The following is a 23,657-nucleotide window of genomic DNA, read 5'->3' on the forward strand; positions in this document are numbered from 1 at the left end:
AGAGGGAGGAGGCAGATCCAAGGGGAGAAGCTGAGTTTAGAAAAAGAAAATATGCTTAATATTAACTTTATTGAGATGAGTAACTTTTTCACTTCTCAAATTTTAGGTAAAACAAAGACCAGTAGTGAGATTAGCGTACAGTAAAATTTTCACATTTTTTTCTCCATTTTTTCTTTCAAAATATGATAGAATCTACTACATGTGCAGTGCTTATTTGCCTTGATGACAAGATATACGTACTCAAATTCCAAAACTAGGCCTTAAGAGCAGCATACCAAAATAACGAGGGAAAATAGAAAGAATATTTTTGAGGAACATTCTCACATTCGGTCATATATTTCAGTTTCTATTATCAGAATTCACATCTATCTCAACCCTGAAAGAATTTCATTTCTTTCTGATCAACTTTTTTGAGTCCTGTTTTGTGTAACTACTAAATACGCTCTTGATGCGTGTCACGTTTTCGCTGAGGCCGATTCAGCTACCCGCACCGATTCCGATTCCTCAGTTGTATTTTCGTTGTCTTTCTGCTGTTGTTGTTGTTGCTGCTGTTGCGTTCGAAGCCTCAGTTTTTCGAGGTTGTTTTTCTTGTTCATCAGTTTGCGATGTTTAGCCGACGTCTCGGGCGGCGCGTCCATGCGGAAATATTTCTCGCGGAAGTTATTGTCCTGAAAGTGGTCGAGTTCCACCTGCGCACTCTCCTCCGCCTACATGGGAAGAATACATAAGTTTCCGGTGATTGAACATTTAGGTTCATCCATTGTTCATCCATTGTAAGTAATTTTATGTCTTATGGGGATTTATGGAGGCACCTATCTTTTAAAATGACGATAGGAGTAATCTAATGAATTACGGAAGTGTCCATCTTGGAATTTAGGGGTGATTTTATACCATTGGAAGAGGCAGCAATCTTGGAATTTAAGGGGAAATTTGATGATGTTGTAGGAGGACTTATGGAGGCAGACATCTTTTCTGGAAGTCTCTTTAGTATGTCAAAGTCTGTTATTAAACTTGGTGGTTCAGAAATTAAAATTTTGAAATTATCTCCAGCACTTATGGGTATCAGTTAGTCAGCACTGAAAGGGTTAATGCTTTCCTTTTTAATACTGTGATATATAGTGATCATAGGGATTTTTATGAAGGCTGCCATATTTCCTGCTTTATCCTAGGGGATATGACTATGTTATCGAGGGATTTATGCAAACATCTCTCATGAAGCGTCTAAGAGCTATCAATGATGTCATTGGGTGATTTACGGAGGCAGCCATCTTTCTATTTTTCAGAGAGACTTACGTTGAATTCGTGTATTTTCTCCATGGTGATCAGCCGTCTGCTGATGTGACTAGTTATAGGCTGTTCACAATTAGCGACCAGATTTAAACCGGCGTGTCGCGGAATGTTACTTTCTACGTACCTAGAAAACAAAGCTAAAGATTTCACGAAGCGGTCTTTTACTTTTCCAGTTTTTAGACGTTTAGTGATTGTTTACGTGGGTCCCTACAGATCAGTCATTCCCGGATTGTAAGGAGTTTTTAAGGAGAAAATTTCTTTAAAAAGCATTTTCCATTTAGAAAGAGTTTTTAAGGAATTGAAAAGTCATAGGGACCCTGTTTATGAGAAGAAATTCCATAGAAAATAAAGTTTTTTACAGTTTGTAACTTACTCAGGTCGGTGTATAGGTAACCAGTATACCAGTCGACCCCCGAGTTTTAAATGCTTCGCCGCGAAATTCAACAAATCCTTGAAAATATCCGACATCAAATATTTCTTCTTCGAAGGAACATGGTTTATCTTACTGAAATGATAAAGAACTCGATGATGTCATAGGGGATTCATTGAGGCTGCCATCTTTTGCGAAGTAGTGACTATGAAGGTAAATTCGATGATGTCATAAGGGGACAAATGGAGGCAGCTACCGGTATGTATTTTATGTAAGTTGATGATGTCATAGGGTGTCATGAAGTGTCTCTGGAGGTAATTTATGATCTAATAGGGGGGACAAATTGAAGCACCCATGTTTATATTTAGCAATATTTTGATGATGTCATTGGTGGATCTTAAGGAGACAACTCTTGTCTTCTGATGAAATTTTTATGATGTCATAACGGGATTTAAAGCGGTGACTTTCAATGATGTCATATGGGGAAAAAATAGAGGCGGTAATCTTTTTTAAACGTACTCTTCGTCGGTTAGAGTTTTGATATTGCCAGTTTTAGAGCCGAGTTTCATCGCAGGTTCCCTGATGCCGTACGGTGCTAAAAAAAAAAATCAAAAATAGACCCCATCAAAATTGAGACTTAAAGCACAATTCTTACGCGCACTCGGTTGTTTTATAGTACTTACGATCGGCTACAATCGCGTCGAATTTTAAGCTGTCGCGATAGACGTGATATTTGGAAGCGTCGGAGATCATGACGTCGATATATTGACTTTCCATTCCGTACTGGCGCAAGTTCGCGCGGACGTTTTCATCGGGTCCGCGGACTTTCTGGTCATGTCGACTCGGGCGCCCTTGAAATAGACGAATTGAAATAAGAGTTATAAGAATTTCAGGCGGGGTGAGTGCGGTATCGAAGTTTTCCCTCAGGATAAATCCTTAACCTGGGCCTGGTTTTATATTTTGGTTATCAAGGTTATGCCTAGGAAAAAATCCGATGAAATGGCAAATTCATTCTTAAGCAAAAATCCTTAACCAAAATTTAAAAGATTGATACCTCATTTTTGCTGCGCTTAAAAGTAGACCCGGTCGGCTGCCTATCTTCCCTGTACATCACTATTTTTAAAATCATGACCAACCTTACCTTAACCCTTTCAGTGCTGGCTAATTAATACCCTATAGTGCTGAAGATAATTTGAAAATTCTGAAAAAATTCCACCCTAGTGTGTTGGATAACGGGAATAGCACTATAGTGCGTCTACACCCTGGCGCGGTATATCGTTAGTTACTAATATTTCACTATGTTTGACAGGTGCTGCCATCTTTCAAGGGATATAATTAGTAATTACTAATTAAATCAATACACCGCAGTGCAGTGTACTAGCAGAATCCATCACTGATTCATACACCGCACTGCGGTGTAGACGACTGAAAGGGTTAATAGACCGGCTGGCAGCCATAGAAATGAACTGATCACAAATTTCATTGCAGTTTACATACAAAATGACCAAACTGATTGGAAGAAACATTGTGTCATTTCTATTTAGCCTGAACCTGGTTTTTTATATCGTGGGTATTAAAGCTATCCCTGAGAGTAAAATAATCTGGATACGCTTTCGAAGACTGGGTTTAAACCTACCTTTCCCGTGCAGTAGAAGGTAGTCGATATCTGTACCCATGACGTAAGCGCCGTAGTGGGCCGCGGCGACTAGCAGGCTACCCGTACCGACGAATGGATCCATGACGACATCGTTCTTCTGAACGCTGGCCATGTTGCCCATGATCAACGATAGACCCGGATCCATACTGGTATTACCTTAAAACAGAAATACGAAGTAGGGCCAGTTTTGATATATGTCGGCGAACTGGAACCAGTTCCACAGTTACGTTAAGTTGGACCCTTCAGAATAAAAATTATTTCATTTCCAATTTTTGAAGTCTAGATTTGAATTGTAGATGGGAACTGGATCAAGTTGTATGCAGTTCTTAGTTCCTAGTCAACTTTTCGACAGAATGCTAGGACTCCGCAGTCAAATCTGCAGTCAAAACTGTGGAACAGGGTTCTTTCTGGCTATTTAGAAATTTTGGCATCACACGTACCGATGAAATGTCTCTTCTTTAAATTAAAATGATTCGGGAGGGTTCTATTGCCGTCTGCTATCTGAAAATTAGAATTAACCCCTTGAAATTAGAACATTCAGAAAAGACCTGTTTTAATCAACTTGAATAACTTGTCGGTGTATCATAACAATGCGAGAAAATCAAGGTACTCGGAGAAAGTTGCCCGTCTTTCCCTGGTTTCTACCCAAAAGAGCCCCTTGAAATGCCCGATATTCCGGTCCCAGATTTCTCCTCGATTGGTTAAAACCCCGTTTTACAACGTACGTACCCATCGGCCGATATAGACGTGGAGAGGGTCGGCGGGCGGAGTGGACCCTCGCAATCCGAAATATTCCAACAAACAAAACTTTTCATCTGGATTCGACAGTTGAATGTTTCCTTTGCTGCCCAAACTATCGACGACTTTCTGGAAAAAAAATTACGCAGAATCAAGTCAGAATTTGTTTTTTATTATAGGCCTAAATACAACTATCTAATCAATAATTGGACTCGTGCAATATCAAGAGGAGCACTGTGTGCCCCCAGCTATCCTGCCAGATGGGCAAAAATGCCTTATACAGTCAAACAAATCATAATTATGACAATCATTATGCTGATGACTTTCACTCCGTAAATTGAATTGAAAATAGGTACAAATTAGGACTGAAGAATTCAGAACTAAAGAACTGTATCTGTATTGAAAGGTGGCTGCAGCTGCTGTCAAACATAGTGGAATATTCGTACCCAAGCAAAGTGTAGATGCACCATAGCCAGTATACGCCTGTTATTTAACACACTGGGGCGAAATTCTTTGATATTTTCAAATCATCATCAGCATTTACAGGGAATGAATAAATCAGTACTGAAAGGGTTAATGAACTACTGGTATCTACGAACCTCGATTCGCGCTAGTTTCTCGTCGATGTGCAAACTACGGTTGTAAACATCGACCTTGACTTTGTACGATACATCTGCTTTTAAATATGGCGTCTGTAGCGAATGAAGATAAAGAAATCGTCCGTAGTATTTTCGAACTACTCATTATGATAATGACTTATTGAAGCGATCGAATTGGTGAAGAAAATCTCTGAATCCGAATTCAATGAAAATCTTCGACGTTTTGAATTTTTGCAGAGAAAAATTGATTATGTTTTCTACTACACAATTTTCTGCTACTATAACCTATAGTTATGAAGAAAATTTGCGGAAAATTTAAAAAAAAATTTTGCATTATGAATTGCAGATATGATTGTAATGAAAAAATTTAATGTTTCGAATTTTTGCAGTTATTCAAATAAATAATTCCATAGTTAATGAGAAAATTCTGAAGTTTCGATGAAAATGTTACCTTGAATTCGTCTGGGAGTGATTTGAGTTGTTTGAAGACGTCGCTGTGAGTGTTTCCACTCGACCACAGTTCGTAGATCGAACGAACGAGGACGGCGCGACCGGCAAGTTTCCTCGCGCACTCCTCAGAAGGCAACGTCACCACTACAAACGGGTTCTACGAGAGAGAAAATTAGGCAATTCGACGACATCCGTCGTGTGGGGCATTCATGAAGGCAATTTTGGATATCATTAAGAGAGACCCGCAATATCCGGTTGCTCAAAAGATTGTTAGAGTTAACCAGTGGATAGTTGATATGGTGAAAATTTATATTTCGTTGTGATATGGTGAAATTTTAAATTGCGTTGTTACTATGGCCCGTTAACCAACTTTTGAGCAACTGGTCCCTTTTATTGTTTTTTCTTACATATCAGGTGGAATCCTTCCACCCATCTTCAAAGTTTATTCGGAAAATATCTTCAAAATGAACTCTGATGATGTGGGTTTCCCTAAATGATATTCTTCAAACCTGGAAATAGTCTGAACTAATTACGAGGAGTTTTGGATGTCTGAATGGGTAATTCGTCGGGGGGAATTCATGGAGATTGTGGCCAGCTATTCTGGAAAATGCCTAAGGTTATAAATCTGGTGATGTCAAAGGGCGATTAAGAAGAGTATCGAAGTCACAGCCCATTTGATGATGTCAGGAAATATCTTTCCGGAAAATGTCTATTCAAAGGTTGATTAATCGAGGCAGATCGGATGATGTCATGTAGCAGATTAAAGGAGACCAGTGCCCCCTAGTGGTAGGGTCGCTGCTTACGTCATTTTGAGGTCGCTCTGTAACGATTTTCAATTTCGTGTTTATCAACGTCGCGATCGATTTTATTTCCTACAAAAAAAAAAAATTATGATTGTCACCGACCGTGGATTCCAGGAACAAGGATTAAAGAAACTAGGGAGCGACTGCAGTTTAGGTGTCCTTAATGATTATGTACTAGTACCTAGCCTAACCATAAAACTATTCTTTAATACGCCACACACACAGAGTGGAAAGGTGACCCAAACTGCAGTTAGACCGAAACGAGCCCTTTACCGGGCCGGGCAACACGAAAGATCATAATCATACTCTAGGCAAAGGTAAGTCTGTTTCAGTTATTCGTTTAACCTTTCAATTTATCATCGATTTCTTTACTCATTCAATCAAGATTGATTAAAAGCCAAAAAGGAACTGGATTTAATCCAAAACCGTTTTTTAGTCTCTAAACCCTTTTTGTAATGAAACGAGAGATCAATTTTTCCCATAGAAGAGTTAGAGTTTGATTCTTTTTCAAACCTGATCATGAATTCAGGGATTAACAAAAGTAACGAAGAAGCTGTCAAAAAAGTTGATTTGTTATTTAGATCGGACTGTTTAAAATCTGGCTCTTAGAAAATGATTCGGGTTACGATCAAGAGAATGGGAACCGTTTCAAAATGCACACACGCTCATTTAAACATAATTGATACCAACCGCAACTCGAAAATCAACGTGTTCATTCGCAAATTGGATTAAATATCGGCGAAAAGCGTGTTCTATGGGCGCGGCCATATTGTCTACGGGCGCAGCCATTTTGAATTTACCCTATATCGCGGTATCGGTTGGGCTGTTGGTATCACGTATACGTTTACGGAGCGATACCGGACGTCCGTGTTCTCCGAGTCGTCACGAAAAGCCACTCTAACGCACTTTTACGCTACATGAGCAAAATATTGTCATTTATCAATAAACGTGCGCAATGGAACAATTTATATTACCTTCTATTGGTTCAAGTCCATGATTTTCAGAGCCATGGTTTGTTCAATACGAGTTAAATCCCACAATAAATGAATTAAGTGATAAAATGTTTATTAAAACATATAAGAAATATTTCGGGTGGTTATACTACCACCCTATGACTTGCCAAATACAAACACAGTATTAATACATGAAATAAGACACGAATCGCTGCACATTACATTATGGGGACTAGAGCACTGACATAACTTGAAAGAAGTTTATTATGGGGGCTGAAACCATTATTGAGGTTGACAGAACGATCGGAATTAGTGGTAATAAAAGCAGATTCAACTATATGTCGTTTAGTGCGACTGCTGTTGGGAAAAATAATATTGGCTCCAGAAAAATCAAAATTGTGTCCGGTAACCAAAGAATGAGACTACCCCCCTTTCTAATTTAACCCTATTGAATACATCTCGTTTATGTTCTTTAATACGTTCCTTAATATTCCTACCAGTTTCCCCAATGTAAAAAAGGTTACAATCAGAACAGTTAATTTTATAAACTTCACAATGGACATTAGTGCTCAGATTGTTATTGGAGCAAAAATTAGAAATTTTGTTATTATACTTGAAAATTAAAATAGTATTTAAATGACGAAGAGCCGGTTTGAATTTGTCGAGGCAAGGGACAAAGGGAACTATAATTTTGTTTTTTGGTTTAGACGAGTCAATAGGATCACGGGGTTGAGCAGGAGAGAAAAATTTGTGAAGGGCTTTCACTAAAATCTTGTCCGGGTATGCAAGTTTTTTAAAACTGGATTGAATATGTAAAATCTCATGATCTAAAAAGTTTTTATCACAAATCCTATAAGCCCGAAGGAAGATACCTTGAACAACGGCCACTTTAAGGTAAGTTGGAGTGAACGAGAAGAAATGTAGGTAGGATTCACAGTTAGTAGGTTTACGAAAAACAGAGAAACCTAATCTCGAATTAAAATTATGTATGAGAACATCCAGAAAGGACATTTTCCGTCAACTTCCCACTCAAAGGTGAACTTCAAGGAAGGATAAAGGGAATTAAGATATGTCAAGAAAGATTCAAGGTTAAAATCAGTTGATACTAAACATAAAATGTCATCAACATACCTGAGCCATAGAAGAGGTGCAAACCCAGTGTATAGGGGTACAATTTCCGATTCAATGTTCTAAGAAGAAGTTAGCTAAAATCGGCGAGAGGGGGTTGCCCATTGCGAAACCATATATTTGCTCAAAGAAAATACCATCAAATTGAAAATAGGCTCTTCTGGCACATAATTCTAAAAGGTCAATGAGACAGTTAATTGAGACAGGAAAATTCAAATTTAAGGATGGAAGTTTACGTTTAATGAAATCTAACGTTGGTTCCAGAGGGATGTTAGTGAATAGAGAGACTGCATCAAAAGAGATGAACTTGTTACCATTGGGGGTAATGTGACGTAATCTTTGTAATAAATCCATATTATGTTTGATATGAGAACCAGAGAATGACCCAAGTAAGGGAGAAAGCATGGTTTGTTCAGCCGAGGGGGCACCAGAACGCCTCGAGATCTGACATCCAAGGGCAGAGCCCCTTGCCCCCCAAAAAGATTTCGAAATTTCAATGACGATTTCTTAACTCAGTTGATTTATAGTATCACCCGCATTTTGACCAGAGAGATTTTGCGGGACATACGAGTGTCTAAAAGATTGTCGTAAGCTACAAATTCGGCTAAAAGGCTTTTGAAATAGTTGAAGCACCCACGGCAACTTTTATTCCTCCTTCGTATTTTTATCACAAATGTTCAATAAGAAAAACTTATCTTTTTTGTTATGCCCGTCTTGATTTTCAATGTAGTAGGTAAAAGTTATGTTCATCTTGATTTTCAATCTCGTAATTCACAATATCTAAACCATTTAATTAAAAGAAAATTTTATCTTCACTTTTTTCCTGTTCCCTTCCATTTTAAAACCCCTTAAAAAATCATCTTTATTTTCCCGGTTCGCTCTCCCACATTTTTCTTGAAAACAATCCGAGTACTCCATGTTATTAAAAAGGCCTAATTACCTACGCGACTCGACTTCTCAACGTGCAACCCCTTCGTATGCATATAGGCCTAGTTTCAGGTCTATCCTTAAACCCGACAAAAGTTAGAAACCACGTGTCTTCTGTTGATTTTCTATTCCAATTCGGAAATGAAAAATTTCGTTTTTAATCTCAGATCAAAAACGAAATTTCTTACTGACTGCTGAATTTTCATTTAATAGGTTTAATCGTCTATTCTCCACTTATCAGTGTGTTATTCAACGTATGTCGTTGTGTACCGTGTGCTGTGCAGGCGGTGGTGGCGGCGGGCACACATGTAATTGAAAAGAAATGTATCCGTATTAATTCGAATCGTTTACTTTAGAGTCGGTATTTTTCAAATCACGAACAAATGTCGAGCAAGGAGCGTACCGCGTGTCGGATTGACTCGCGCCTGCCCGCCCGCCCTTCCGCGGCGTTCGTTTCTTAGCTAGTTGACTATAGCGCTCGGGTCGGACGGTTTCGCGGTCTAGTAGAGCTCACTTATTTCGTTCGAGCTCACTTAATTCGTACATCACTTCTGCCTGAACAGATTTCAGAAATCGGCTACAAGAAAGGTACGTACATTGCGTTCTATACACATTTACTGGTGCTAGTTGATAGGCGGTGTATAATAGAGTGAACCCCGCCTGCAAACTGGACTCCGGCCAAACCAGTTCGAGCTACTCGGGAAGATAGGGCATCGGGAAATAAGTAATTAAATTTCGTCTGAATAAACAGAATTTAATTGTCCGAGTCAGGCGGCAAGGATTTTTTACAACAATGTTATGTAGAATATCCGTCATTCACTGTCTTAGTTCAGCCCAACTTCCATTTGAGTCATTCTGCAGAACCCGCCCTGATCGAGGCGAGAATGCTCTTCACAGGGCAGGTCTGCGTATTCTTTAGAATGACCTTCTCTCAACTTCTGAGCAATTGCCCCCTGATTTTCGCGTAGACGTAGAACAGATTGTGAATGAATATGAAAAAATAAAGCCAAAACATGTTGATAAATTTCCACGGCTTTAAAAGCGAACGTAAGATATTTTAACGAATTTCCATATATACATTCGTATATTGAACGCCCCTAAATCATTATATGCCGTGTTGACCTCAAATCTCCTTAATTTAATAGAAATTAAGGCCTTCGCATTCGATTATTCGTTGAAGTGAAAATCTTGTTGAGACGTGTTTAAGCGCCGTATTATATAGTTAGAATAACAAAACCTATAAAGTCTAGTGTGAAAAAACGTCGCCCAAATTTACCACTTGTTATATCATTTCAAACATTATATCAGCTAATATAAGACCATAAATTTACCAAAAAAACTTGAAAGGAACTGGTTTAGATTTGTCTGTAATCGTTAGGTTTATACTGAGTGAAAAAAATGTGGTTGACTGTGTCTACTATCCGGTAAAGCAAAGTTGAATAGTACATGTATTGATACATGTATTGAACTGGCAATAAATGGTTGCTGTTGAAATATCATTTGCGAAGTTGTTTTTTGTCTTGATATGATATGATTTATTTTCAAGTAAAATTTTAACAAAATTAATGAGTAAGGAAATACATTAAAGATGTAATATTATTAAATGAGGGACTGCTTTGAAGCAACATTTAGCTTATACAAGAAAGCAGCCCTAGAAAAGACAGAAACAAATGGAATAGCGATCTTGTAATGGCGATTGACCCTGTTACTTATTTGATTGGTATATTTCGTTTGATTTTTTTTTTGATTTGGTGTCCCTTACAAACCCACCACACCAGCCGGGAACGAACATTTGCAACGTTGTCACCTACATGGACAAAATGCATAATGATGTATCATTCGTATAAACATGTAGTACTATTTCATAATAATAATATGTAATAAGTTTAAGTTTATTGAAATAGACCATCATGGTCCTTAATTTCATACAATAAGTTTCTAATACAGTACTTACAGAACTATACATTACATTTCGGAAAATATAAAATATAATATATCCTAACCACGCCGTTTCTATATCGGCACCCATCACTTTGTTAAGTTGTAAAGGATATAACAACATTAATCATATACGTGATTGGATTCTTTTCAGACCTACGAAACAGTATTTACCTAAATTTAGCAATTCGTTCTCGTTCTGTGTACTCAATAATTGAGTAAATTTATGTACAGATGGGTATCTATAATAATAACGTTTTATAAATTTCTGTCGTAAATCATGAAATCTAGGGCATTTTAGAATAAAATGGTATTCATCTTCAAGATCAGTTCCGTCGCAAAATCTACAGTTCCTCCGTTGTCTCTCCAGTGGAGGTCTTCATATTGTTTGATAATGTGACCGTTTATATCAATAGGATTTCAACTTGTAGTTTAGAAAACTATACGATAATTATTCGTATGATACCGTAATAGATCCAGTTAATGAGAAATATAGCGGCCGATTTTTCGGCGTTTTCGCAAGCGGTTCGCAAGCGGCCGCCCTTGAAAACCTAAGCTTTTAATTGGCAGATATGAACAAGGTAGAGCTTTTAAATATATATATATATAGAAGTTTCCCCGCCAGGGTCCGATCTAAGGAATAAAAACCACTTGCCCAGGGGCAAGCATATCTGTTTACTTGCCCCCTCAAAAATCAACTTGCCCTACACAAGCGTTGAGACTTAAAAATATATATATATATATATATATATATATATATATATATATATATATATATATATATATATATATATATATATATATATATATATATATATATATATATATTTTTAAGTCTCAAAGCTTTTCCCAATCGATACAACAGTTGGACTGCTTGTGAGGGCAAGTTGATTTTTGAGGGGGCAAGTAAACAGATATGCTTGCCCCTGGGCAAGTGGTTTTTATTCCTTAGATCGGACCCTGGCGGGGAAACTTCTATAGTACAGGGCGTTCTTATAATACCCGAAGCGGTAAGCTCAAACTCAGGGCATAGGTCATTAATTTCAAATCGTTTTTTTTTCTATCTCAGTCAATTCGCTTGCAAGGAGTTGTACAACTGCTACAAACTTCGCAACAATAAAAAGTATTGAGAAACAACTGAAATAAGTTTATCATCTTGACATAAAATAAAAAGATCGATCATATATAGCCTGCAGTACGTATCGGGCTACTAAATGTAAATTCTTTATTGTATTATTCTCAGTCTGGTGTTTTTTGTTTTCCGTTTCTCACATTCACTTTAATCATTTATTCATTTATTACACAGTCTTTCTGCTTTTTACGCGGACCCAGAGGTATATGTGTCATCTGGCCTAAAGTCTGCAACCTCCTCCAAGATTCCGACCATTGTGTAAAATAATTTCATTTTGTGATTTAGTCGTCGTAACCTTGATTGCATGCCATATACTCGGAATTTGTTCGTTTTATGTGACAGCTCCAGGTTTCTGTAATGTCACACGTGTTGACGACATCGGTGAACGGAAACATCCGGAAATATCCGGAAAAATTAGGACAATCTTGAACGAATGTTACACGCTATATTAAGACACGTGTTCATTTCTGAATGAATGCATTTCTAAAACAATTCGATGTCATTTCGGTTCACTGTCGTAAAGCCCAATGCGCACATGCTCCCTCGGCAGGGATTCGAACTTGATGGCATCGCTAGACTCAGTCACGGCACTAACCCCCGCCACAATAGACCGATCGGCAGGTACATGCGCAGCGTTGCCGGACGAAAACTTGCTGCACCAAACAGAATGCTCAAATACTTACAAAATAGAGGCAAATTTCACGGATGAATTATTAAATGGAAAAACCCTGTCAAAAATAAAACGGGATATCGGATTGGCTAATGATTACATCATCGCAGCTGCGCACTCGGGCTTGTGTGGCAACGAAAAAATAGTCCCAGAAACTGTAATATGATGTGAACTTGAGGAGAACGAATTACTCGGGAATGACACTAATCTAATGTTGAAAGCTTCCGGCTCTTGTAAAATTAGCCGTTTGTTTATCTAGACCTCTCCGATTTTACACCAGCTGAGGTTCGGTTATTGTGTCTTTTTTACTGCTTAATATATAATATTATACAATCCACGATGGAAATTATTTGATTGTTGACTCAACTGCGAACCAACCATGCATTTATGCAGTAAAATCCATATGGCGTTCGTCTGTATTGACGTCGCATATTTTGGATTTTTCCATATTACACATTGATGAGGTTTCACAGGCTGCACAGTCGGGTGGGTTTCAGTCGATTCTGGATCCAGATCCACAGTTATGTGTATTTGATTTGACTGTTGACCCAGTATATTGGTTTCCCGCGACACCGAGCCTGATTCCTCATCTAAGTGTGTTTAATTTGACCCCGGATCCAATGCCACTGTTGTGAGCATTTGATTTGACTCGTGACTCCGTTTCAAAGTTGCGCCGGTTCGATTTTACTCTGATTCGAGTTTCACAGTGGTGTATGTTTGATTTGACTCTGGAACCAGTTGAGTATATTGTCTTATTTGACTAGGGATCCGGTACAACAGCTGTGTCGAATAAGTGTGGACCCTGTTCCACGGTTTTGAGGGTTTAAATTGCCTCTGAATCCAGTTCCTCAGTTTTGTGGGTTGCATTTGTCTCTGGATAAAGCTCTATAGTTTTTTTTTTTGGGGGGGGGGGGGGGTTAATAGAACTTGGTTCATGGTAAGATTAAATCCAGACAACGTAGAATGGATAAAAGATTCTGTTAACCTATCAATTCAGGTGGTTTGACTGATATCGATCAACAGTATGGAGGTTGACCGCGCTCTATCGGAACTAGGTGGTCGTCTGGGAAGATGGCAGATTACTCGATCCACAGTGCTTTGTGCTCTGCTCTACGTGGCTATCGTATTGACAAACCTTTCAATAGTATTTGTAGGTAAGAAAACAACTGAAATCAATCATTCTGATGAAGAAATCATTCGGAGTTTTGTATGAGCAACAAATTTCCTGATAGTCGGGTCTATGGGGATGGTTAATGATAAAATTGGGGAATTTGTATGATAGAATGGATAGAATATAGGTGGTGCCTCCAAGAAAAAAGTAAACAAGGAGATGACTTGAACATGGATGTATTGAGCTCTCATTTGAATGCTTTTAAATGGTCGTTTCCGTGGAAGGGTTGGGGAAGGGAATTCCACGCAAAGTCTCACAAAAGCACGTCCTCAAAGTAACTTCAAGATTTATGGAGGCAGCCATTTCATCTAGAAGTGTCTATAGGACCAACGTTATCACAAAGAAGGGCGATTTGTGGCGGCGGACCCTAGGTCAATTCATGATGTCGTTGGTGGATTATGGAAGCAGCCATATTTGATAATTGTTGAATATGTCTGTACAGGTTGGAAACCTCCGCATCACTGCCGCCTACCGGCGGGTAATATAAATATGTCGCAGGGGATTCCTTTAAGTGATAAACTGGAGTTCAGCCAGTGTACGATGTACGAGCCGAATGTAGACGACAGAAACTTGACCGTCTACACCAAACACGTGATATCGTGCGCAGACGGAGTTGAGTTCGCAAACGAGGGTTACCAGGGTATCGTATCCGAGGTCTGTATTTAGAGTCATCTCGTCACTTACTTCTCTGAAATATCTTTTTCATCTTTAACGATCATTCGCTATCGATATTCTCGCCACTTCTGCCACTGCTGTGAGGGGAGGGAGTTCACATATATACGCTAACAAAGAAAGTTCGTAATAGTTGCCGCCAGGCAAAAGAACAAAGCCTGGGCACTAAGATTTAGTATGGCCCGTTCCTTGCTGATGGCTGCCAAGAGAGGTTTCCTTGTAACTAACAGTTCCTGTCAGCAGAGATCACCTCGACGACTGACACCAATCGTTATTTCCACATCAGGAGGTGCCCCACCTCCTGATGAGAGTGAATGGAGTTCACTATTGTTTTCGGAGCGCCCCACAAAGCAATAAAACGGAGCATATGTATGGGACTTTTTATTCCACGCATTGAACCCGACACAATACTCCATGTTATCCAACTACGTAATTATGCATGCATGAAATATGTTCATTAGGGTGCTTACGACGAGCCGATACACGATCGCTCCCTTACTCCCTAGCACCCCCTTGCGAATCCCCGATTGGCGCGGTTTCCAATTCCGGATTGTATTTTTTTGTACATGTAGTTCTTATTTTTGTTCCTCTTTCAGCTGAATCTCGTCTGCGAACAGAGCCACCTACCGGCCCTGTCGCAAACCTTGTACTACCTGGGTGTGTTATTCGGTTCGTTGTTTTTCCCGACCTTGTCCGACTTCCTAGGCCGTAAGATAACGCTGGTATTCTGCGCATTAGCGACGGCAACGTGCGTCCTGACCACCGCCCTAGCCGTATATAGCGTATACGCCTTCATGGCTCTGCGGTTCCTTACAGGAGCATGCGCCCAGGTAAGAAGTTCATCAATCAAAACCTCCAGCCAATTTTCGATAGTAAAAACTAGTAATAATTGTACTCTTTCGGGCCTCATTTTTTACTAATCCCGAGCATATACGAACGGCAACGCATTTGAACATTTTGAAATCTGCATTTCTTCACTTATTACTTTCGATATGCTGTCTAGGTTACGGGGGCCGTATTCGTGAATGAGGACCTTTCTCTTAAACTTAAGGACAGACTTACGTGACACGTAGGTTACGGGTGTTTCGTGAATACGGATCCTGGCTCACAGAGAAGAGCACCTCAATGACTAATTCCACGGAATGTCGCTGATTTATTTTAGGGCACTTCTCTGGCTACGATGACTCTAAACACGGAACTGTTCGCCAGTCGTTATCGCTCATTCGCGCCTATTTATCAACACTTATTCTGGTCGACTGGAATTATGATCCTTGCTTTGTTGGGATACCTCATCACCAACTGGCGCCATCTATTGATAGCGATAAGTCTATATGGTTTCTTATCGATAGTCACGATATGGTAAGCCGTTTTCTCTTTACATTGTTTTCCATATTCACAAGTCTTAAGCAAACTGTCAATTTACTGCCATCATAGAATTTTGTAATTGTTTGCGTTGTTATGGGCCTCATGATGGTATTGGATCTATGGAGACAGCCATCTTTTGGGGTAAAGTAGGGGTATTTTATGATGCTATGAAGGAAAATTTTCTGAGCCATATTTTCTGAGAGCAGGGTCTGTCAAGGGCGATGTTGATGAGTGTATTATGTTCATATTTCCAGTACACTATGGAACTGGATAATTTATAGAAGCCTTATGGGTCCGTCGATAACTACTTTATAGATTATCTAAATATACTTTAGGCTGGTCGATGAGTCGATCCCATGGTTGGTAGCGAACGGTCGCGGCAAACAGGCTTTACATATTCTGAGAAAAGCGGCGAAACTGAACGGCGTTGAGTTGTCAGACGATGCCGTGCAGGACATACGCAGCGCCTCCAAGCGGGCAGTTAATCAACAAGATGTCGGCACGGACGCGGACAATTTGACCCGCGTCGGACGAATCAAACACGACGTACGACGACTTCGGGTACAGCTTCAGCGGAAGTTCACTTGTCGCTGTAGTTCCGCTGCCGCTCAGCATCAGAAGGAGATCGAGACCGACTCGGAAGTGGGCGTGAAAGACGTCTTCCGAAACACGCGTTTGAGGACGTACGCCTTGGTCTCGATGTTGATATGGTTAGTAAAAAATCCGATCTCATGAAAATTAAAGGAAAAGAATAGCAGGGAATTAAAATACAGTTCAAGGCATGGATTTTAATGAAGGTTCTGGAATAAATAGAGGCTGGTGCAGCAGTAGAAACAAATTAACCATTGACTTGGCACTTCAGAGTGTGTGCCATGCCATCAAAACATTACTTTTTTTCGGAAATCCCCGTCCCCAAATAACCTTCTCATTAAGTCCGGTGCACATTTTGGCGGCTTTACCCTGGCCAGTGGAATGGCATGATCAAATGAATGCGCTAAAAAAATTGGCCAATCCTGTGTAATCGGAAAAAGTGGAATATTCTACTGCCGGTTTGGAAAATATGCACCGGGCATATGCATAAGCTATCGGTAAAAATCGTTTTGAAGTCTGCACTGCAATGGATATCAATGAATCTGGATCAGCAGAGTAACAACCATGATGAGCCCTATAGTCACATATCTACGTAATGATATGAGACGAACATGAAATAATCTACATTTCATTTGTCTATACATGTAGCACGAAATCGTGTTTCATAATTTACATATGTATATTACATTGCCAATTCTATTAGATCAATGAAAAGATTTGTATGCGGTTCATTTTTGAATGAACGTATGATGCCTATACGTTGACGCGCCATATGCTTCAACAATTCGCGGAAGAATTGTTAGTAATTTTTTTTCGCGTGTGTCTTGATTTTGCGCTCGTCGTAATAGTTTGTGGAGAATTGCCATACATACGTGTTTTACTGTCATCAAGGCGACGTCCTAGCGTATTAGGTATCAGAAATTATTCATTATATGAATATCATTTGCACTCTACAGTAGAACTCGCTTGATTCGGATTTTGCAAATTCGGATTTTCATTTAATTCGGATGAAATATTTAGTCCCTTTAACCGGGTATTATTATTCATAATTCATATTTTACTTAATTCGGTGAAATCTAAGCAGTCCCTAGTCACTCGAATTACCAAGCGAGTTTTACTGTATTAGCCAATTTTCCAATTTGAAATCTAAGTAAAATTCGACCTTGACTGCGCTCCTTATTCGAACATTTTTCTCTATCTGACAATAGAACGCATTTTATAGAAATTAAATAAAGTACCTCGCTTTCCCCGCTTGTGCCTGGCCTTGTTAGAGTTTGAATTGGAGTTAGATTAATAAGTCTAGTGTTGTATTGTATTTTCGGTAGGTTATTATCGATATAATGTAACTGATCCATTCCAGCAAATTTGATTATTTGTTGAAATAGGATTGTCGCCCTGATTCATGAGTTGGGATCAGCTGTCGCAGAGTTAAGAGCTGAATCGAAGTTCAACGAAATGATCCAATTATCAACCTCTATCCCTCCCATTGAATTTTGTTTATCGGCGAAAGTATGAAAATGCCTTTTTATTATTTGCAGGGTGTCTACGAGTTTCGTTTATTATGGCTTGACGTTAAGCTCGACTGCGATGGTCGGCAACAGATTTCTGAACTTATTTCTCAGCGGCCTGGTTGAATTTCCCGCCTACATAGTAACGCTATTTCTCATAGAAAGGTGAACATTTTCTCCCCTTCCCCAATCTTTGTTTTGTCGTCAAAATATCATATAATACAGTGACAATAAACCTCGGTCGAAACGAGATATTTCTCTGATTTAACATAAAGTCCGATTTTTGGATCGGACTTTCGCTTAGCTAAGGCTATTTTTGCCGGTCCCAGTTTGTCCGAGGCAAAGTTTTCGACTATAATGTTGATGTAAAGTTAGGCTATTTCAAAACTATTCCTTGAATACAATATTCAGGAGGTATTGTTTTGCATTTTTTTCAGACTAGGTCGAAGGGCTTTAGCTTCGGCCTTGTTTATTACCACTGGTGTATCCATCCTAATAACTGCGTTTATTCCAAAAACGACGGGTAGGTGTCGGTTTTAGTTAATCAATCGATTTCGCAATTGGGTTTGATTTTTCTGGCTGCTGCCTAATCTAATACATCGAGATTTTGGAAATAACTATATTACAAGGTTGAAAATCATTTCGTCCATTTCTTTCATTGTTAGCGTATCGTTTTAGCGAGTGGTACGAGTTTAATAGCTGTATCTATGACGTGTAACGGTATCGGCAAATTCTCTATCAGTGCCGCCTACGCAGTTATATATCTATACGCCGGTGAAATATTTCCTACCAATTTCCGGTAAGATTGCAACTATTCGAATATAATTTCACCGTTAACATTAGTCTGATACATTAAAACTTGCTCGATTCGTGATTGGAAAGACCGCCATTGAAGACTAACTTATTATCCAAATGACGACTACACTTTGTTTGAATTGGTTATAAAAATTGTGACTCGTAGATAGAAACGATTGAAGTAATGTTCCGACTCAAACGGTGATGACGAGTTGAATGAATATTTTTATTTTTTTTTAAATATGATTCTGTTCATTTCACTGATCAAACAGCTCATCAAAATGAATGTTGCTTTTCTTTCTCGAAAAAAACCCCAATTATCGACACTTTAAAACACATAATACACCGCATTGTACGCAAATAACCTTAAGTTGAAAGCTGGCGTTCGCAACCTTATCCCTAGCCAGGAAGTATGTTCAAAATGCAATATTCGGTTTCTTTTAAGTAACCGAGGTGTTGGTATGTGCTCAGCGGCAGCTCGTATAGGCAGTATGGTCGCTCCATTCTCCGCCTACGTGGTAAGTAATTTGAGCGAATATCGTCAACCTTAACGCCTAGCCCAGAGCTTATTCAAAACACGTTGAAAGACTTAAGCAAATAATATTTTCAGGCACAAATCCGTCCCTGGTTGGTGGCCGTTATATTCGGTAGTGTTGGTATACTGAACGGACTATTGACACTAGCACTACCCGAAACTCGAGGGCGCCCTCTACCGCAAACACTGGCCGACGTCCCATCTCGCGAGCCACTCAGTTGCCAGTGCCGACGCCGCAGCTCGGAGCCACCCGACTACGAGTTCGAGCCGGTCGCCGAAAAACCGGAATTGAACCAAGAAACACCGAATGTTTAACAGGGTATCTTTGATAAATAAAAAAACTGGGTATATTCAATTGAATAAGGTAACAAGGACGCCAACAAGGATGGATGACCCCATGAATCGCCTAATGACACCACTGCCAGCTATGGCGAGTTGTCTCATTTATAGATTAACTCGGTAGATTGTTGGTGACGTCACGTCGTTTTTAATGGCACCGTACGTACATCATATCTGGAAGCGCGCAGGGTTATTCCATTACGTCAAGCTTTACCACTGATTACGCCTAAGGGGAATTCTATGGAGACTGTGATATTCTAGAAAAAATCATGTGTAACGGAAATCTATCGATACCTCTCTAAAAAGAAAAATCTCTTCCACGCGCGACCTTAGAACAAATCCGAAAAATGTCGGCAAATTTGTATATAACATTATAAAGATATTTAGATTCTCAATTCGTTTTTTGTTTTTTTTATCAGACGAAACAAACATGTTTATGTTACATATTACGTTTAGTAAATCGTGTACGGGAATAATGTAAAACAAATTCGTTCGTTTTTCGTATCGGACAAAATGTATCATTCGTCACTATCCTCGTCGGTGGCAAAGTTAGCTTCTTAACAGGCACGACGTGACTTGCCGCGAGGAATCGGTTTACAACGAGCTTCTGCTGAATCTTTTCTGAAATTTGATTAATATTCTAGCTATAAATGAGATATTCCATGAATCTGCTAATAGTCTAGCTGTAATGATAAATGGTGGTTTTTTAAGCAGAAAAAATAAGGACAAATACGTGAATAACTGGGGTTATCGATTATTAGAGCTGTGTAAAAATCATAATATATTTGTAGCAAATGGAAGATTAAGAAAAGATCAGGGCGTTGGAGAATTTACTTGTGTAAAGGGCGTAAATCATCATGTTGTGGATTATATTTTAATGTCAGCTGAACTTTTCACGAAATGCTCTGATTTTAATGTTATGGACTTTGACCGTATACTGTCCGATGTTCATTGTGCTATTTATTGTACTCTAGCCTCAGATTGTAATATTGAAAGGAATGAGTTTCTACCACCCAGAGAGAAGGGCAAAATCCGGTGGTCAAAAGATAAAGAGGGTCTCTTTAGGAATGCTATTGACCAACAGAAATTAAGTCAGTTAAATCTTGATCTAAACGATAACAAAATAAATTGTGAAACTGCGAATAATATTTTAACGGAGACATTGATTGGAGCTTCCGAACGTACAATGGGTAGAAAAAAGATTGTTTCAAAAAATAATCGTAAAAAGCCGTTTTTATCTGACCCTGAAGTTTTAAAACACCGAAAATGTTATAGGCGAGCAAGAAAGAGCTGTAAAAGACACCCAACACCACAACGAAGAACACACATGAATTTGGCTTATAGGAAATACAATTTGGCTATTAAAAAAGCGAAACAAAAATACCTTTTGGATCAAAATAACCTTTTGAAAAAACTGTCGAAAACCGATCCAAGAGCTTATTGGAAGTTCTTTTCTAAAGCCAAACAAAATGTCTGTAAAGCCTCCCTATCTGACCTTTTTCATCATTTTTCAAAACTAAATCAAATACCAACAGACGACGACGATGATAGTAATTATTTTGATGTAAATAACTTTATCGATGTTGACAATGACGACGCCCTCAATCGAGTCATTACGGAATCGGAAATTTCTAAATGTATAAAGAAACTTAAGAATAACAAGGCACCTGGATGTGACGAGATACTGAACGAATTCCTTAAAACCTCTGAAGATATAATAATGCCCACTTTAGTCAATCTCTTTAATAAGGTCCTGGAAACTGGGATTATCCCTGAGAACTGGACAATTGGTAAAGTTACACCTATTTTTAAGAACAAAGGCGAGCCACGTGATCCGGACAATTATCGGGGAATCACATTACTGAGTTGTATTAGTAAGTTATTCACAAGTATATTAAACGATCGTCTCCATGAATTTCTTGAATCAAATGAACTCCTGAATAGAAATCAAGCCGGATTTCGAAAAAATCATAGCATTTTGGATCACATTTTCACCCTTCACTCAGTAATTGACACCCTTTTTAGTAAGAAGCGAAAGCTCTATTGTATATTTATTGACTACCAAAAGGCATTTGATACAATATGGCGAAAGGCACTGTGGCACAAACTTATCTCAACAGGTATCACCGGAAATATCCTAAACGTAATTCATAATATGTATAAACATATCAAATCCATGGTTCACGTGCAGGGTCAATCCTCAGGTTGTTTTCTTAGTAACATAGGATTGAGACAAGGGGAAAATTTATCGCCAGTGCTTTTTTCTATATTTGTCAATGACCTTGAGGCTTCATTAATTAAAAGTGGTTGTCAAGGGATTTCATCTCCCTTCGAAAACGAAGATCTATGGGTTCAGCTACTAGTTCTGCTGTACGCAGATGATACGATCTTATTGGCCGATAGTGCAAGTGCACTTCAGAAAAACCTCGATATGTTGGTCGCTTATTGTAAAAGGTGGAAATTAGTAATCAATATTAGTAAAACTAAAGCCGTTGTATTCGAAAAAAGGAAGTCTATTAGACAACCCGTATTGAATATCGATGGAGTATTAATCGAAACTGTATCTGAATTTAAATATTTAGGTGTGCTTTTTAATTATACAGGAAACTTTGCAAAATGTAAAAAGCTGATTTGTGAACACGCAAAGAAGGCGCTTATATTTGTTCTTAAGAAAGTTCAACATTTTTCTCTTGACTTTGATACTGCTTTCCAAGTCTTTGACGCAATGGTTGGATCGATTTTAACATTTGGTTGTGAGGTGTGGGGATTTGGAAATTTTGATGTTATTGAAAAAATTCATTTAACATTTTGTAAATATCTGCTAAGCCTCAAGAGGTCAACACCAAATTTGATGATATACGGTGAGACAGGAAGGTTTCCATTTGAAATTCGTATCAAAGTTCGTATGGTAAAATTTTGGGGACACTTGATCCTGCATGAAGAGACATACTCTGGTAAAATGTACCGCATTCTTTATAATAGTCATTTAAATGGTTCGCAAAGTAAATGGATATCCTGTATCAAATCAATCTTACAGAATTGTGGTCTTGGTAATATATGGTTGGAACAAACTTTTCCGAATATTCCCTACCTTGGGGAACTCGTAAAACTTAGATTAGAAGATCAATTTAAACAGACATGGCATGGATCGATGGTACTATCCTCTAAATTAGATACGTATAGAATATTTAAAACTGATTGGGGACAAGAAAAATATCTTTCATCACTACCACGAAGTTTAAGAATCTCACTATGTAGATTTAGATGTTCCAACCATAAATTACCAATAGAGACTGGTAGATATGAAAACAAACCACGGAACGAACGAGTTTGTAATAAATGTAACGAGAATACTATTGGGGACGAATATCATTTCATACTGAAGTGCGAATTTTTCAACGCTTTTAGAATTTTGTATATACCTAACAGATATAGAATTGGCGCAAATCATTATAAATTCAAGCAATTGCTCAGTAATGAAAACCTGTATTACAGTCTATCTAAATACATTACGACTGCTACACGGTTGTTATAGCTAGGGCTATTAATATGTATAAATTTGCCAGCTTTTATATTTATACTATTCATACTATTTTGTTATGCTCGGAAAAATTGTATATCTTTTTTGGAGCAATAAACTAAACTAAACTAAACTTTCCGTTATAATCGATCGTTCGTTGTATCTGGTACGCAAATTGATAATTTGGGACGAAATTATAAGTTTGTTAAAACCGATAAATCGTTATATCCGAGTTCGTTATAACGAGGTTCGACTGTAATGTTTATTTTGACACTCCTGTATCTCCCTGCTTCGATGAACATATCACTGGGAACCATACGACCTCCAGAACAGCCAGGGAACTTAGAGTCGTTAGTCTCAAAATAGTGTGAGAACTTAAGTGAAACTGAATGTCCGATCTACGTATAGAACATGTGCGATCGACTTACTACTTTTCTCCGATCAGTTTTGACGATCTTAAGTACACACATGTCGCTCATTTCCCCGATTTAGACAATCGGCGACGA

The 23,657-nt window shown here is 38.6% G+C and overlaps 2 protein-coding genes across 6 annotated transcripts; one reads left to right on the forward strand and one right to left on the reverse strand.

The window, feature by feature from the left end:
- Window positions 1–95: 95 nt before the first annotated feature.
- LOC141909633 (tRNA (guanine(10)-N(2))-methyltransferase TRMT11-like) lies at window positions 96–6,696 on the reverse strand. 2 transcript variants are annotated; one of them, XM_074800159.1, is made up of 12 exons: window positions 6,598–6,696; window positions 5,908–5,976; window positions 5,106–5,261; window positions 4,655–4,747; window positions 4,047–4,184; window positions 3,758–3,818; window positions 3,297–3,473; window positions 2,344–2,511; window positions 2,180–2,255; window positions 1,664–1,795; window positions 1,294–1,414; window positions 96–698 (listed from the first exon to the last, which is right to left on the reverse strand). In XM_074800159.1, the coding sequence occupies exons 1-12, from the start codon at window positions 6,694–6,696 to the stop codon at window positions 456–458; spliced, it is 1,533 nt and encodes a 510-aa protein (XP_074656260.1). In that variant the 3' UTR covers window positions 96–455. The 2 variants fall into 2 exon arrangements, with proteins under 2 accessions (XP_074656260.1, XP_074656259.1); XM_074800158.1 differs by having other exon boundaries at window positions 96–707.
- LOC141909632 (organic cation transporter protein-like) lies at window positions 1,860–23,192 on the forward strand. 4 transcript variants are annotated; one of them, XM_074800156.1, is made up of 11 exons: window positions 1,860–1,931; window positions 13,653–13,809; window positions 14,269–14,480; window positions 15,095–15,328; window positions 15,661–15,857; window positions 16,199–16,573; window positions 17,993–18,127; window positions 18,400–18,485; window positions 18,641–18,761; window positions 19,203–19,275; window positions 19,368–23,192. In XM_074800156.1, exons 2-11 carry the CDS (start codon window positions 13,680–13,682, stop codon window positions 19,605–19,607), a joined length of 1,803 nt encoding a protein of 600 aa, XP_074656257.1. In that variant the 5' UTR covers window positions 1,860–1,931; window positions 13,653–13,679; the 3' UTR covers window positions 19,608–23,192. The 4 variants fall into 4 exon arrangements, with proteins under 4 accessions (XP_074656257.1, XP_074656255.1, XP_074656258.1 ...); XM_074800154.1 differs by lacking the exon at window positions 1,860–1,931 and adding an exon at window positions 9,254–9,503; XM_074800157.1 differs by lacking the exon at window positions 1,860–1,931 and adding an exon at window positions 13,118–13,141.
- Window positions 23,193–23,657: the final 465 nt, after the last annotated feature.

Source organism: Tubulanus polymorphus, chromosome 8, assembly GCF_964204645.1.
Source record: "Tubulanus polymorphus chromosome 8, tnTubPoly1.2, whole genome shotgun sequence".
NCBI classification, from domain to species: Eukaryota; Metazoa; Nemertea; class Palaeonemertea; order Tubulaniformes; family Tubulanidae; genus Tubulanus; species Tubulanus polymorphus.

Bases quoted from the DNA above. Each gene is read 5' to 3' on its own strand.
- LOC141909633 (XM_074800158.1), bottom strand. From the start codon at position 6,696: ATGGCTGCGCCCGTAGACAATATGGCCGCGCCCATAGAACACGCTTTT. The intron at 2,512-3,296 runs GTAGGTTTAAAC...GTCTATTTCAAG, and splicing joins CCTTCTACTGCACGGGAAAG to GGCGCCCGAGTCGACATGAC. The intron at 708-1,293 runs GTAAGTCTCTCT...CTTCCCATGTAG, and splicing joins AGAAAATACACGAATTCAAC to GCGGAGGAGAGTGCGCAGGT.
- LOC141909632 (XM_074800156.1), top strand. From the start codon at position 13,680: ATGGAGGTTGACCGCGCTCTATCGGAACTAGGTGGTCGTCTGGGAAGA. The intron at 15,329-15,660 runs GTAAGAAGTTCA...GATTTATTTTAG, and splicing joins TTACAGGAGCATGCGCCCAG to GGCACTTCTCTGGCTACGAT. The intron at 19,276-19,367 runs GTAAGTAATTTG...TAATATTTTCAG, and splicing joins CTCCATTCTCCGCCTACGTG to GCACAAATCCGTCCCTGGTT.